Genomic DNA, 12,315 nt, shown 5'->3' with positions numbered 1-12,315 from the left:
GAGTCTCTCCCTCTCCTTCTTCTTCCTCCGCGCCTCACGCTCCCCTTGCCCGTGGCTATATGATCGTGAAAAATGTGTTTACAAAACTCGCTCTCTTGCAGATCAAACCGTACGGACGAATCAAAGACTTTGGAGAGAGAGGCAGAAAAGAAGCGAGGGAAGATAGAGAAAGAGAGATAGAAGGGGTATGAGCAGAGGGTGTGTAGAGGCCTTATAATTTTAAAATTCTCTGTGTGTTATTCTCTCTCTCTCCCTCTCACTTTTTTTCCTCCTCATGTAGTTGTGTGTGCGTCTGCATCTCCTTTGGTAATACAATATCTTTAAGGCCCCCAAAACAACTATCTGTGTCTCACAGTTAAACATGAGATAATGCAATATTGATGTCTCCTTGTCTTTGCTATAACGCAATACTAGACCCATTCAGGCTGGACACGCTAACATAGGCCGATAGTGCCCTTGCACTTAAAAGAATTACTCTGCTCCTGTAATAAATTTTAGAGGGATGCTACACAAATATGAAGTCCCACAAGGAATATAGAAGCCTGTGAGAGCATAGAAGTAAAAAAAACAACAACAAAACACTCCCAAAGAAGCATCAGGTCACCTTTCATATTATGTATTCAGTACAAGGCACACAGTAATATTGGGCTGTATTAGCTTTCAGCTGGTTCTTTGTGCATTTGGGTTTCAAGGATGTGATTTGAGACATGTTTACTGGTCCAAGTTTTGAGCGACTTTGTGTTAGCTGAGGCCTCTGGAAGTCCTCAGAGTTATGAAGGCTATTTGCGCTTCATTTTGTGCATCACTTGTTCACGTAATTAAAATTTCAGACTTTTTAGTTCATTAACAAACAAGGACATTATTCTGAAGTCCAACGCTGGGTGCTTGTCACTGCTGTCTTAGTAAAAGTTGTTGAACTGTTTAAAGACCAGGAACACTATTCAATCAGCGCTGGTGGTATACAATTTGGGTGCATTATTTTACTAAGATTTTATTAAGTAGCCGAACCAAATAGAACCAAAACTGCGTCATTTTAGAATCCATAAACGCACAAAATCTGACATAGTGTTGTACATAAAACGTGTGATGACCTTTTTAAAACTTATGGTTTATACTCTTGTGGTTGGAAATATGTTTCTCAAGTGCCCATATGATACATTACTTCTATGACAAGACTTCTTTTTTTTTATCACAATGTCAAATTGCCTGATGAGGGTGCAAAGGCAGGAAAGGTGTGAGGAGTTATTTTTAAATAGAAATATCAGAATTGCTGCTCTTAATGTTTATGACAGGTTTGATAATTATGAGAAGAGAGCATCTAAAATCCACAGACAAGGACAGGAAGAAGACACAAAAAGATGAAGGAAGGGGAGGAAAGGGATTGTGAGTGGATGATGGTGAATGTGGTGAAGGAGGAGAGGGGAATGAGGGGGGTGGGGGGCAGACAGACAGGCAGGGGGAGCGATTATAGCAGGGTTTATGTATGAGCTATTGATTGAGTCGGTGGTGACTTCTTGAGTGGTTAATTCGGGAAGTGAGAGCGATAGAGAGAGTAACTCACTGACCAGAGAGGGGAGGGAGAGTGAATGGGGGGGATAAAGAGAGAGATAGAGTAGGACAGCGTGATGAGGAGGAGGAGAGATACAGAGGAAGAAAAAAGTGGACTTCCCCAAGTTAAAAGTGTGGAACATAAGATTCTATTTGGCAAGGAATTAATTTGTGGTTCATGATTACTAACAGGAGCAATTTATGAAAGAATGAAGCAGGGTTGTTTTGTTTTTTTGTCTTTTGACCCTTTTCAAAACTGCTGAACTTTTCTCCAAGTGCTTGACACAAACACTTGGATATAAAATTCAGCCAATATTTAAAGGATTTCTATTACAGAAAAAAAGTCTTAAGATTTGTTTATTATGTGGATTATGCATATATGCTCCTTCTGTTTGGCACAAAACAGCAACTAAAAGGGAAAATAAATGAAATCCACATTTACCTGTGTAGGGTTTTAGAGAGGGCACGGTACCTCGGAGCAGGAAGGGTTCAAATCCAGTCTGAGGCTTTTTGTGTGATGTGTGCATGTTCTCCCCATGAATGTGTGGGTTCTATCCAAGTACTCCGACTTCCTCCAAAAGTCCAACAACATGCACTGGTTTAGGTGAACTTCTGATTCCAAAGGGGCCGTAGGTGTGAATGTGAGCATGAATGGTTGTCTTTCTCTACGTGTTAGCCCTGCAACCCATCCTGGGTGTTCCTTGTCTCTTGCCCTATGACAGCTGGGATGGGCTCCAGCCCCCTTTCAGCAACCCTGAATTAGATAAGGGGAAGGAGATGGATGGCTGGATGGATTTTAGAGTAACATATAACCAGGCTTTGAGCTGGAGTCTCTACCTCAAATCTAAATTCTCAATCATACTGGTTCCAAAGCAGTTATCACTAATTTAGAGGGGAAGTGTCATTAAGCATGAAGGTGATTAAACACCATTATGAGCTGCTAAAGGGTCTCTATGACCCCAAACACACAGAAAACAGTGCAGTCACATTCAAACACTGTGTAAGTTATAATGATCACACAGCTTCTGATCTGCCTTAGTATTGCTTCAGTCCCAACACGGTTTTCTTTGGGAAATTAACTGAAGATCTGAGCAACCTGCGTTCATGTCCTGAACATACTCAACTCAATTAAAGCCTTCCGCTCTCCATCACACATAAACACTGAGCGAGATCAGACAGTGTATTTTCTTCTCTGGACTTAAGCCTATAGGACACTCGTGCGATCGCTGGAAACCACAGAAGGATCTGTTGGTCTCACTGCATCACCTTGTCTGAGGAAAAAATAGTCAAGAGCAACAACTCTGAGTGGGAAACAGGGTGGTGTGTGCGTTTGTTGGACGTGTTTGTAGTGTAGTGAGCGTGAAGGTTCTCAGTAATAGCCTATAGACAGATTGGTTAATATTCCAAATGTGTCCGATGCATATTCGCCCGCAGTTTGATTTGCAATGCATCTCTCAGTTTGTTCGCTGGTAGGATATCCTGGATAGGATATCAAATTCCGAAAAGCTGCGCGCGCGAGTGACGCTACGTGGGTTTTGCGTGCATCGGTGTGTGTGTGTGCGTGCGTGCGTGCGCATGTGTGTGTGAAGGTCAGCTCGCCGGCGCAGTTTCTTTTCCTATTTCTCTTCCCTCTCGCGCAGGTTTTGATCTCTCAGCCGCGAGATCAAAGGCGCTCTCTGGCTATTAGTCAGCGCGAGCCATTGATCCCTCATCGATCCACGCGAGACACAGCCGCCCCGTGAACACCGCGCGAGGCTCCCAAAAGCTCCTCCCGCGCGTCAGGAGAGAGAGGGAGAGAGAAAGCAGAGGAGGGAGATGGAGCGGTGTCTGTGTGTGCGCGCGCGCGCGTGTGTATTTTTCTACTGGCGCGGGCAGAGCCAAACTCGAGCTTTTTCTTTGCCGCGGGACATGAAACAATGAGGCTCGAGCCGGTTTTAATAAAGCGCGCTTTCCCTCCTTTCAACTCTGGCGCGAGGCGGACGAGCCGGCAGCGGAGAGCGATCGATAATTAATGACGATGAATAATTTAACCCTATCGATTGATACTTTTTTCTTCATCCTTTTTCCCCTTCTTTTCCTTATTTTCTTAAGGCCAGCGTTCTATATCATACTAATGCCGTTTTCACGCGCTCAACATCCTCATCTTCACTCACCTCTTCTTAAACTTGTTGGAGTTCACCACGGATCGTGAAAGTCTGGAGAAAAAAAATCAGGTTTCCTTATTTATCAAAGTACTCTGTTTATGACCCGAGCTGGAGTCTAAACTTCTCTCCGTGAATTGAGCTGGCCTTTTCTTCTTCTTCTTTTTAAAACCGCAAGGTGTTGCGTTTGTCATAAAAGCCAAATATGCACATCATACCCCATTACAATTAGCCCAAGAAACGAGCCATGATATTCGACCTTTTAACATATTTTTTCTGCCAACACTTCATTTATTACAGTCAATCCCTCTCACACACTCCTGGTGTTACTCTGTGACTTAAAGTAGTGATATAATGTAGTAAAATCTCCAAAGCTCAACTCATGAAAGAACACATAAAGTTCTTACTCATTTTAAAGCACTCATATTTTCAGCAGGGGTATCTGTGCTCAGCGTTGACTTTAAGCTATGTATTCATAGATTTAGGAACTTGATGCAAATTCTAAACCCAGCCTTATTCCTTAAGCCGTGAACCAAACAGTTCAGTGTGAAATTATGTTTCTTAAGTTTTCAGATATGGACTTTAATATTTCTCTGCCCTATTACTCCCTGCCTCTGTTGTCACATCTTGTACCGCTGCTCTACTGTATCTTTCAAAGTACATTTCACTGGATGATATTCTGGCCGGGCAGTCCTGTCAGATGATAGCCTGTCTCAGTGTGAAGGACTCAGTATTAGCTTTGCCCCTGCAGTGTGGAGTAATGGGTGCTCTGTGGGAGAACAACTAGATTCAGCCAGTACTCCTGTAACGATATGTCTTGGTTAAATACACTGATGCTGCTGCACCGCTGCCTGCTCCTATTATAGTGACTGCACTGATTTCTCACTCTTTCACATTGCAGTGTGATGGGTGTGTAAGGTACAAAGGAGGGATTGTGGGGAAATCTAGCGGCTATAAGTTGCAACATGATCAGTATTGCTGTGATTATCTGTGCAGTTTCAGTGATTAAAATGTAATCTTTTTTTCATTTTTTATGGATTTTCACAGATTCAAAGCTTAAATGGTAAAAGTGAAAACCTTAATGTACAACATGAAATGCAGAACAAAAAAATAAATATCAATAATTAAAAAAAACAAACAACCAGTGATGGTTTTAATGTTTTATGATTCATCGAGTGTGTAATATCCTGTGAACAGGTCAAATTGTCTGAAAAACCTAGTAATTGAGACCAAATTTTTAACTTGTGAAGTTTTGAGAGTCTTTGGGATGCTGAAGTTGACTCTTTTTTTCGTTATGTAAAGGGGAAGTTAATTTTGTTGATGGCAAGGTTTCAGTCATTGTTTGTCTTAGTTTGAAAAAGCACGTAGAACTTTTTGTTTGTCACATACAAAATCCAAAGAACCTTTTTAATTGGATGCTCAAACAAGATGTAGATGAGATGCATATTTGGGCTTCAAAACAAAATTTGTAGCTTGATATTTTAAGATGTAACTAAATATTATTTTTAAAAATCATATAAAGAATGTTTTTTGGTAATTAAGATGGAACTTAAGCTAAATAAGAAGGTTTATAGGCCAGTGTATGGATAGAATTTAATTCTGTGTTGACTTTTCTCTTCAACATTTGGATAGATAGGTTCTTTTCCCTCTTCCTGACCAACCCCCTTTCCTCCTCTCCTCCTCCTTCCTCTCTCTTCTGTCTCTCTCCTCATTTCTCCTCTCTCCTTCTTTCCATCTCCTCTAACAAACCCATAGCAGAGTCCCTCTGTTCTTCCACCCTGAGGCTGACCAGTGTGTCAGAGCTAACCAGGGAGAGGAACAGAGAGAGAAAGACAGAGATAGCAGGAGAGAGGCAAGCAGAGTGAAAGGAAGAGAGAGAGAGAGTTTTCAGTCGGGCCTTTTTCAGGGGCAACCAAAAAAAGGAAGATGAGACAGATGTACAGAGTCCTTTTCATCTAGTGGAAAAAGAAAGCGGGAGAGGCCAGACTTTTCATGCCTCTCACATTTTTCTATCTTTTTATATCGTGACCCATCACTCTTTCCTTCTTTAGACAGCACTGGAGACATAATGTTGCCTGAATGTCAGGCTGCCCTCCTTCCTCGCTCTACCCCAGTCACTCTGCAGAATTTCAAAACGTAGTTTGTACTACAGTATATCCCTCACACTGGTTTCTTTTCACTCCCGTCAGTGTCCTACTAACCTTGGCGTCACAAGTATGCCAGTTCTGCCTTTACTTTAGCAACATTGTTACAGAGTTGATGTTTGGGAGATACATGCAAAAGTTACAAATACAAATCTGTGACCTTTGTGGCGAGACTGACCTCTTAAAACTCAGTGGGACTGGTCCAATCCTGACTCTTGGATATGCTTTTTCAGTCCTTTTCTTACTCTTAGTCCCCACTTGGGCAAGAAAGTCGAGAGGTCACAGGAAGTTCATCAGTTGAGAAAATACAAGTTTCAGTTTACTGCTGAAAGAAGGATGGTTCACGCACACGTTTACCTGAACATGATGCAAACATACCAATTTGGTCATTGCAACACTGTAGTAATTTTCATCTTTCTTTCTTTGGACTTTGTCCCTCGTCATTTACAATAGATGGAAACGATTGCTCTCGTTGATGTAGGAGTTTGTCTTTAGAAGACCCATCTGCTTGTCCTATTGTCCTTTTTTTCCAAAGCAGTTTTCCAATGATCAAAACAGGTTTGGCATTACATGACTGAAAGGTTATTTATAGGAAGCGACTGAACTTTATTTGCACTGTGTGAAATTCAAGAAGAAGAGAAATAAACTGAGTGAAAAATGCATTTTATCTCCTCTCCAATCATTAGTAAATCTGCAGTGAGCAGTATAACAGTATAGTACCTTGCACTGTGGGTTTGCTAGCAGACAGCTTAATTTCTTATATTGTATGAATTTTGAGGGCGTTGCACTGTGCATAATTTTCACTCTCTAAGGCTTTGAAAATGGCTAAAAGTAAGTACAGAGAGCAAATGTGGAGGGATTTCTGAGGTTTACATGTTGAGCAGTGACAACAGCAGAAACCTTTAACCTTTCAGCCATGACACAGGAAGTTTGTGTATCCCTGCAATGTTGTTGTGTCCTAAAGTCACAAAAAACAAAGTGCACTGTTTCAAGCGTTAAACTATAGAAAAGCCTCTGAATCATCAATACACCAGAGATTTTCCAGCAGTAATGATCCATTTGCTAGATCTAGTGCAGGCCTACACTTCAGATTATGTGTAGGAACACAGCTGAGGTGTTTTTGTGAAGATGTGATTGTGTGAAGTAACTTAGTGAATCTATTGAGTGTGCTTACTATTGTCACCGGTAGCCGTGTGATCCATCATCCACGCTGGGTTTCACAGGTGACCTTTTGTGGGAGAGGGGTCCTTTGTTTGGACTCTGTGTCTCTTTGTCCAAATAAAGCAGTGTTTTTTCTGCCCACATCTCTCTATCAGTAAACCAGAATCTTTAGTAAACAAAGTGCATTCTCTTTTTCAGCTCGGTGAGATCTGTGTTAGTGTGCCGATATTGATTCAGTCAATATCTATGGGCTCCATGTCTTACTTTGTGTGCTGCGTCGTACAGTGTGTGTGTGACGGCTACCTGAATGCCTGCGTATTTGTGCCATATCTGCTTGAGACTGTGTTTACTGTGCATGCACAATCCCTTACAATCTGTGAGTGTCTGTATCTGACAGTCTGTGCATGCATGTGTGTGTTCGAGTGTGTGTGTATGAGGAGCAGTATTCCCTGGGCTGCTAGTTATAATGTTTCTGGGGGTGATGGGGGGAACTTGAAAGCCCTGTGCTGCCCAAATCAAAACTAACAAGGAAATGATGGGGGCTCCTTTATCTCCTCTCTGGCCTGGGGGGCCGAGGGGGGGGCGAGAACGGGAGACTGGGCAGGGAGGGAAAGAAGAAGAGGTGGGAGGGAGGGAGAGAGAGAGAAAGGGAGAGAGTGAGGGGAGGAGGAGGAGGAGGAGGAGAAGGGGGGGGGGTAGCCTGGCTTCCTCTTTGATTTGTAAAAAATGCATTACCTCCGAAATCAAACGGAAAATTACTGCGCCGAAGCAAAACACACAGAGCAGAAGAGAGGGAGAAGGGTGGAGTGGAAGGGAGGGCGGGGGAGAAGACAGTGGATAGGTGTGTGAATAGAAAGGAGGTGGGAAAGAGGAAAGGAGGAGTCACCTGTATAGATATGCTGTTGGATATGAAAAGGGAAGGAAGAGTATAGATTTGAGGTAATGCGTAGGTGGTATGAGAGGAAGTTGGAAAGACTGTGAAAGACAGGAGCTCACATATATGTTTCCCGCAGAGGAGATGAGCTTATACATGCCGTGGACCATGAGAATACGGCAAATGAAAGAGATGATGCAGTATTGATGACCTGTAGCCCACGGGGAAGAGGAAAGTTATGGATTGCTACCTCCAACACAACGTATATCTCATTTTGTAAAGACCAATCTTCGCAACGGCCTTCCTGTCAGATGAGGTCAACATTTTCATGGAAAGATGACAGTTTTAAATGTTTTCAAAAATCTCCAAACATGTGAACAGCGGGGTGTATTTTGATATCCTACTGGTAAATGGTCTAATCAAAATATTTGATCCTTTTCTAAAAATGAGTCGCACGGGATGAGTGCAGACAGAGTCTCCAGATAGTTTAATGACCAAAAAAAAAAGAGAGAAAAGGAACAATAAGAGTAAAAATAATAATGATTATTATAATAAATAGAATTAATGTCAGCTCTGCACTCATAGACAGAGAGAGCAGACTGAAAACAAGGAAGATGAAGAGCGGGAGGGGAGGGGAGAGAGGAGACAGCGAGCGGGGCCACAATCCAAAGGCTTGAAGCGGGGTGAGAGCGAACGTGAGACAGAAAGAGTCAGAGAGTGAGAGAGTGAGAAATGCCTGGAGTTAGCAATAATAATTTATACAAACACACCTTAATAATTCACGTTTCATTTCAATGCTGGAGGGAAAATCCAAAATTCACAGAGCATAATTAAATAGAGGCAGAGAGTGAAGGGAGAGATAGAGAGGCCAGCATTAAAGATACCAGTGTAGCAGCAGGCTATCTCTTCCATCTGAGCTTTGTAAAACAACCCTGATGAAACTGTGATATCCAAACTAGATTCCATCTCAGAGTTCCCCTCTTCATCACAGAAACACCAAGATCTCCTCATCTTCTCGCATCAGCAGATGTCTATATGAATATATTTAGGAGGCCTTATGATCATAAGCTCTTGTATTATAAAAAGGCCTACCCTACCTCACTGACACGTGCACGTATCATTCAACATTCAATGCAGAGCATGAAGCGATGTGATGGGGTGAAAAAATAAAAGTTTGGGGGTGTTTTTTGTAAATCTTCAGATTTCAAAATGCACAGAAGTAAAAACAAAATCAGGTTTTTAAATAGTTTGGACAGTTTATTTTCTTGTGATGTTAAACATGGATGTGTTCACTGGACTCACTGCATCATTTCTGACTTTTATTCCAACAATTTTGTGTGTTTTAAAAAAAACGTGTAGTTTTTTATAACCATATACTATAATTATAGGGGGTATAATTTAATATTACAAGTACAGATGTGAAGTGTTTTCTCGCTTTTGCTTGTTCACACTCAGCTATGCAGTGACTACTAAACAGTACATCCGACAATTAAAATAGCTCTAACTCAATCAACTAATAAAACGACACTCTTGTATGTTCAAATCTTTATGCAATTTGGCACTATTTGTAGTACTTACCTGACTTACCTAGGATACCTAAGGTGATATGAAAGACATTTTACCAAAAACTATAGCCCTTTAAATCCTTTTGAAACTTTCCTCATCTGGCAGACAATTAAACCTAACCTCTAATAGCCCCGAACATAACTTTGTACATGAGATTTTTTTGATACTTTTAAAACTTCACTAAGAAATAACCAAGTCCTATTATATATTTAAAAACCCAAGTTTTAATGTATAATGTGGCTCAGTTTTCAAGTTGGTTTTCAAAAGTCTATTTAATTCCTCCTGTTCATAAATGCACTATAGGGATGTCCACCACGTTGCATCAGACACAGCCTCAGGTGGCCACATCCATCAAACACCTGATCTCTACCAAAGACATATGAAACATAACCTTGCTATATTTCACATCGATTTAAAGTATCATTTTGAACTCATGTTGCGCCTTTAGACCCTTATGCAATACCTTCAGTTTCAACAAAATGTACTCTCTTCTACTCTGACTTGGTGTAATAAATGCAATAAACATGCTGGGTAGTTGAAACTGGCTTAAGCAAATACATCTCTGCAAAATTCTCTGTTTTTTATTTGTAAAAGTTAATGCCTTCTCTCTCTTTTGTTTTGTTCCAGGTTTTGTGGAGGCATGGACTGTAACTGCGTCAGTGATCTGCTGCTCCCCCCGGTGCCCGCCCTCTGGACGCCAGGTCGGTACTCTCATCAAAGTTAGTGACATGAAGGCAGGAGACTATTACATCCTTGCTTTTCTGCATCAAATCTCCTTAAAGTTCTTATTTGTAACATTTAAAATCTTTCAACTTATCTTTAAATCTAGTCCTAAGCCACATGTGTAAATTGGGTGAACCCAGACAGCCAAAACAAGCAAATACTTAAGAAGCAGCTACTTCATTATTAAAATTGCATGTTGAAATTCATCCCCAATATTCATCTATTTAAAAAGATTAACCATACACATTCATGTTTGCCAAACAAGTTCAGACTCTGGTAGTAATTGGTTCAATGTGTAATGTATTTACAAGGCTAGTTAGTGCCAGATTCACTTTGGCCTGAGTCGAAAAGCTACTTAACTTCATCTCTGATGGTCATAGAGTTGGCTTTTAAAATTCAGACCTGAGCAGCATCAGTCAGCTCTCTCCCAGTGAGCTGTCATCATCCCACTGACCAATCTGTTGAGGCTAGAGGGCATTAGCTCAGACTAACATTGCTCAAGGCACGTGCTGTGATATTAAACACATCATCCCTCACCTCCATCACTCATCAGTCATTCAGACAGCGAACTCCCCCCCCCAGACACACACACACATGCACACACTCCCTGTGAGCAACTGGACAAACAGGCATGAACCTCACCCTGCTTCTTCCTCCTCCCCTTTGCCCAGGGATCGCCTTCCCAGAGTGGGCCTACAAGCCCGAGTCGAGCCCCGGCTCCAGACAGATCCAGCTGTGGCACTTCATCCTAGAGCTCCTGCAGAAGGAAGAGTACCAAGGGGTGATAGCCTGGCAGGGAGACTATGGGGAGTTTGTCATCAAGGACCCAGACGAGGTGGCCCGACTGTGGGGGATAAGGAAATGCAAACCTCACATGAACTATGACAAACTGAGCAGGGCTCTGAGGTATGTGTTCATACGAGATGTGTTGAATGTCAGGCAACCGCACTGTTTGCATCAGATAAATCAGGCTACAACCCTGCGGTTTCCATAAATTGTTTACTCTTGTTGGATTTAATCCCCACTTAACATCTCTCTTTTCCATGTTGGCAAAAATGGAAAGATAAAGGTGGGATTTTTCCTGGGGAACGTCAATACCCTCAATTTCTCCTTATCTCTGGACATCCTAATGGAAAGTTCACCATTAAGCTGCCAAATAAAAAATTCAATAGGGATTTCAAAATTAAGCCCCAGTGTGAAATTGGACTTTTTCAGAACAGCAAAACTACTCGACACTGAACTTGCTGAAGGTGATTAAAACAATGCCACACTCCATACCTTCAGCAGTTTACACCCCCAGCCAGTCACACACAATCTTCTTATGCAAATACCCACTACCCAACTTGTTCCCCTACCCCACCCCCTCCCTCTGCTTTCCTTCGGCCTCTCGTTAATGGGGACTGTCGTCAGAGTTTAATTGTTATAAATTGGCTGGGGCCACAATTAGCCTTCTTAATTAGCCTTACTTAATTGCTCAATTAAGGGCCATGGCACAATTGCCACGCAAAGCAAAACATGTACACATCATTGCACTGGGCTCAGCCAGTGTGGATACATGCAGATATGTACACGCTGCTGTGTTTGTTGATATAGTGTGCCTGCATAATGAGCTCACCACTATTTAATGCTGAGGTTGTCTCATGAATTCTGTGTTTAGCACGCTCACTGTGGCTGCACTCACACAAAGGAGTCCAAAAAGTCCACAAGGAAACCAGATTTAAACTTGTATTTCACAACAAGACATCTGCAGGTTTTTTTAATTTGTCGCATCCCACTTCGCCCCCACCCCCTACGCTCCTCCACCTGAGCACTCAGCTTTTACCTGGGCCAGATGGCTCCATGTTTTTCCTTTGCTGCCGATCAACGTGGCATCCTGGCAGATTGTACATTGTGACACCTCTGTGGGTGGCAAAGGAAACTGGTACGATGACGACCTGACATGCCCAGCGGGAGACACTGGGGGTCGTTACCATGGAGACCTCTCTTGCTGTCCCACCTCTTTGTGAATGTGCTTTGCTATTGGAAACGGTGATGTCTTTTGGTGTCATGTCAAATGGTGTCATTCCGACAAATTTCTAATTTTCTGGAAACAAAAAAGTCTCGAGCTCATCTGATAGTGTAACGTGATGCTCACATTATTTCTTCAATTGATAAATAG

The 12,315-nt window shown here is 42.1% G+C and overlaps 1 protein-coding gene across 1 annotated transcript in view; it reads left to right on the top strand.

The window, feature by feature from the left end:
- The window catches only part of erfl1 (Ets2 repressor factor like 1), a 32,236-nt gene that overhangs the window by 15,163 nt on the left and 4,758 nt on the right, over nt 1-12,315 (top strand). Inside the window, exons 2-3 of the mRNA XM_005736208.1 lie at nt 10,062-10,135; nt 10,829-11,063. Coding sequence (XP_005736265.1) covers nt 10,075-10,135; nt 10,829-11,063 — 296 coding nt within the window. The 5' untranslated portion in view covers nt 10,062-10,074. The remainder of the gene's footprint in view (nt 1-10,061; nt 10,136-10,828; nt 11,064-12,315) is intronic.

The sequence above is a fragment of the Pundamilia nyererei genome, unplaced genomic scaffold (assembly GCF_000239375.1).
Source record: "Pundamilia nyererei isolate P.nyererei 1_Seehausen unplaced genomic scaffold, PunNye1.0 scaffold00067, whole genome shotgun sequence".
NCBI classification, from domain to species: Eukaryota; Metazoa; Chordata; class Actinopteri; order Cichliformes; family Cichlidae; genus Pundamilia; species Pundamilia nyererei.
This window is presented reverse-complemented; position numbering and strand designations above follow the sequence as displayed.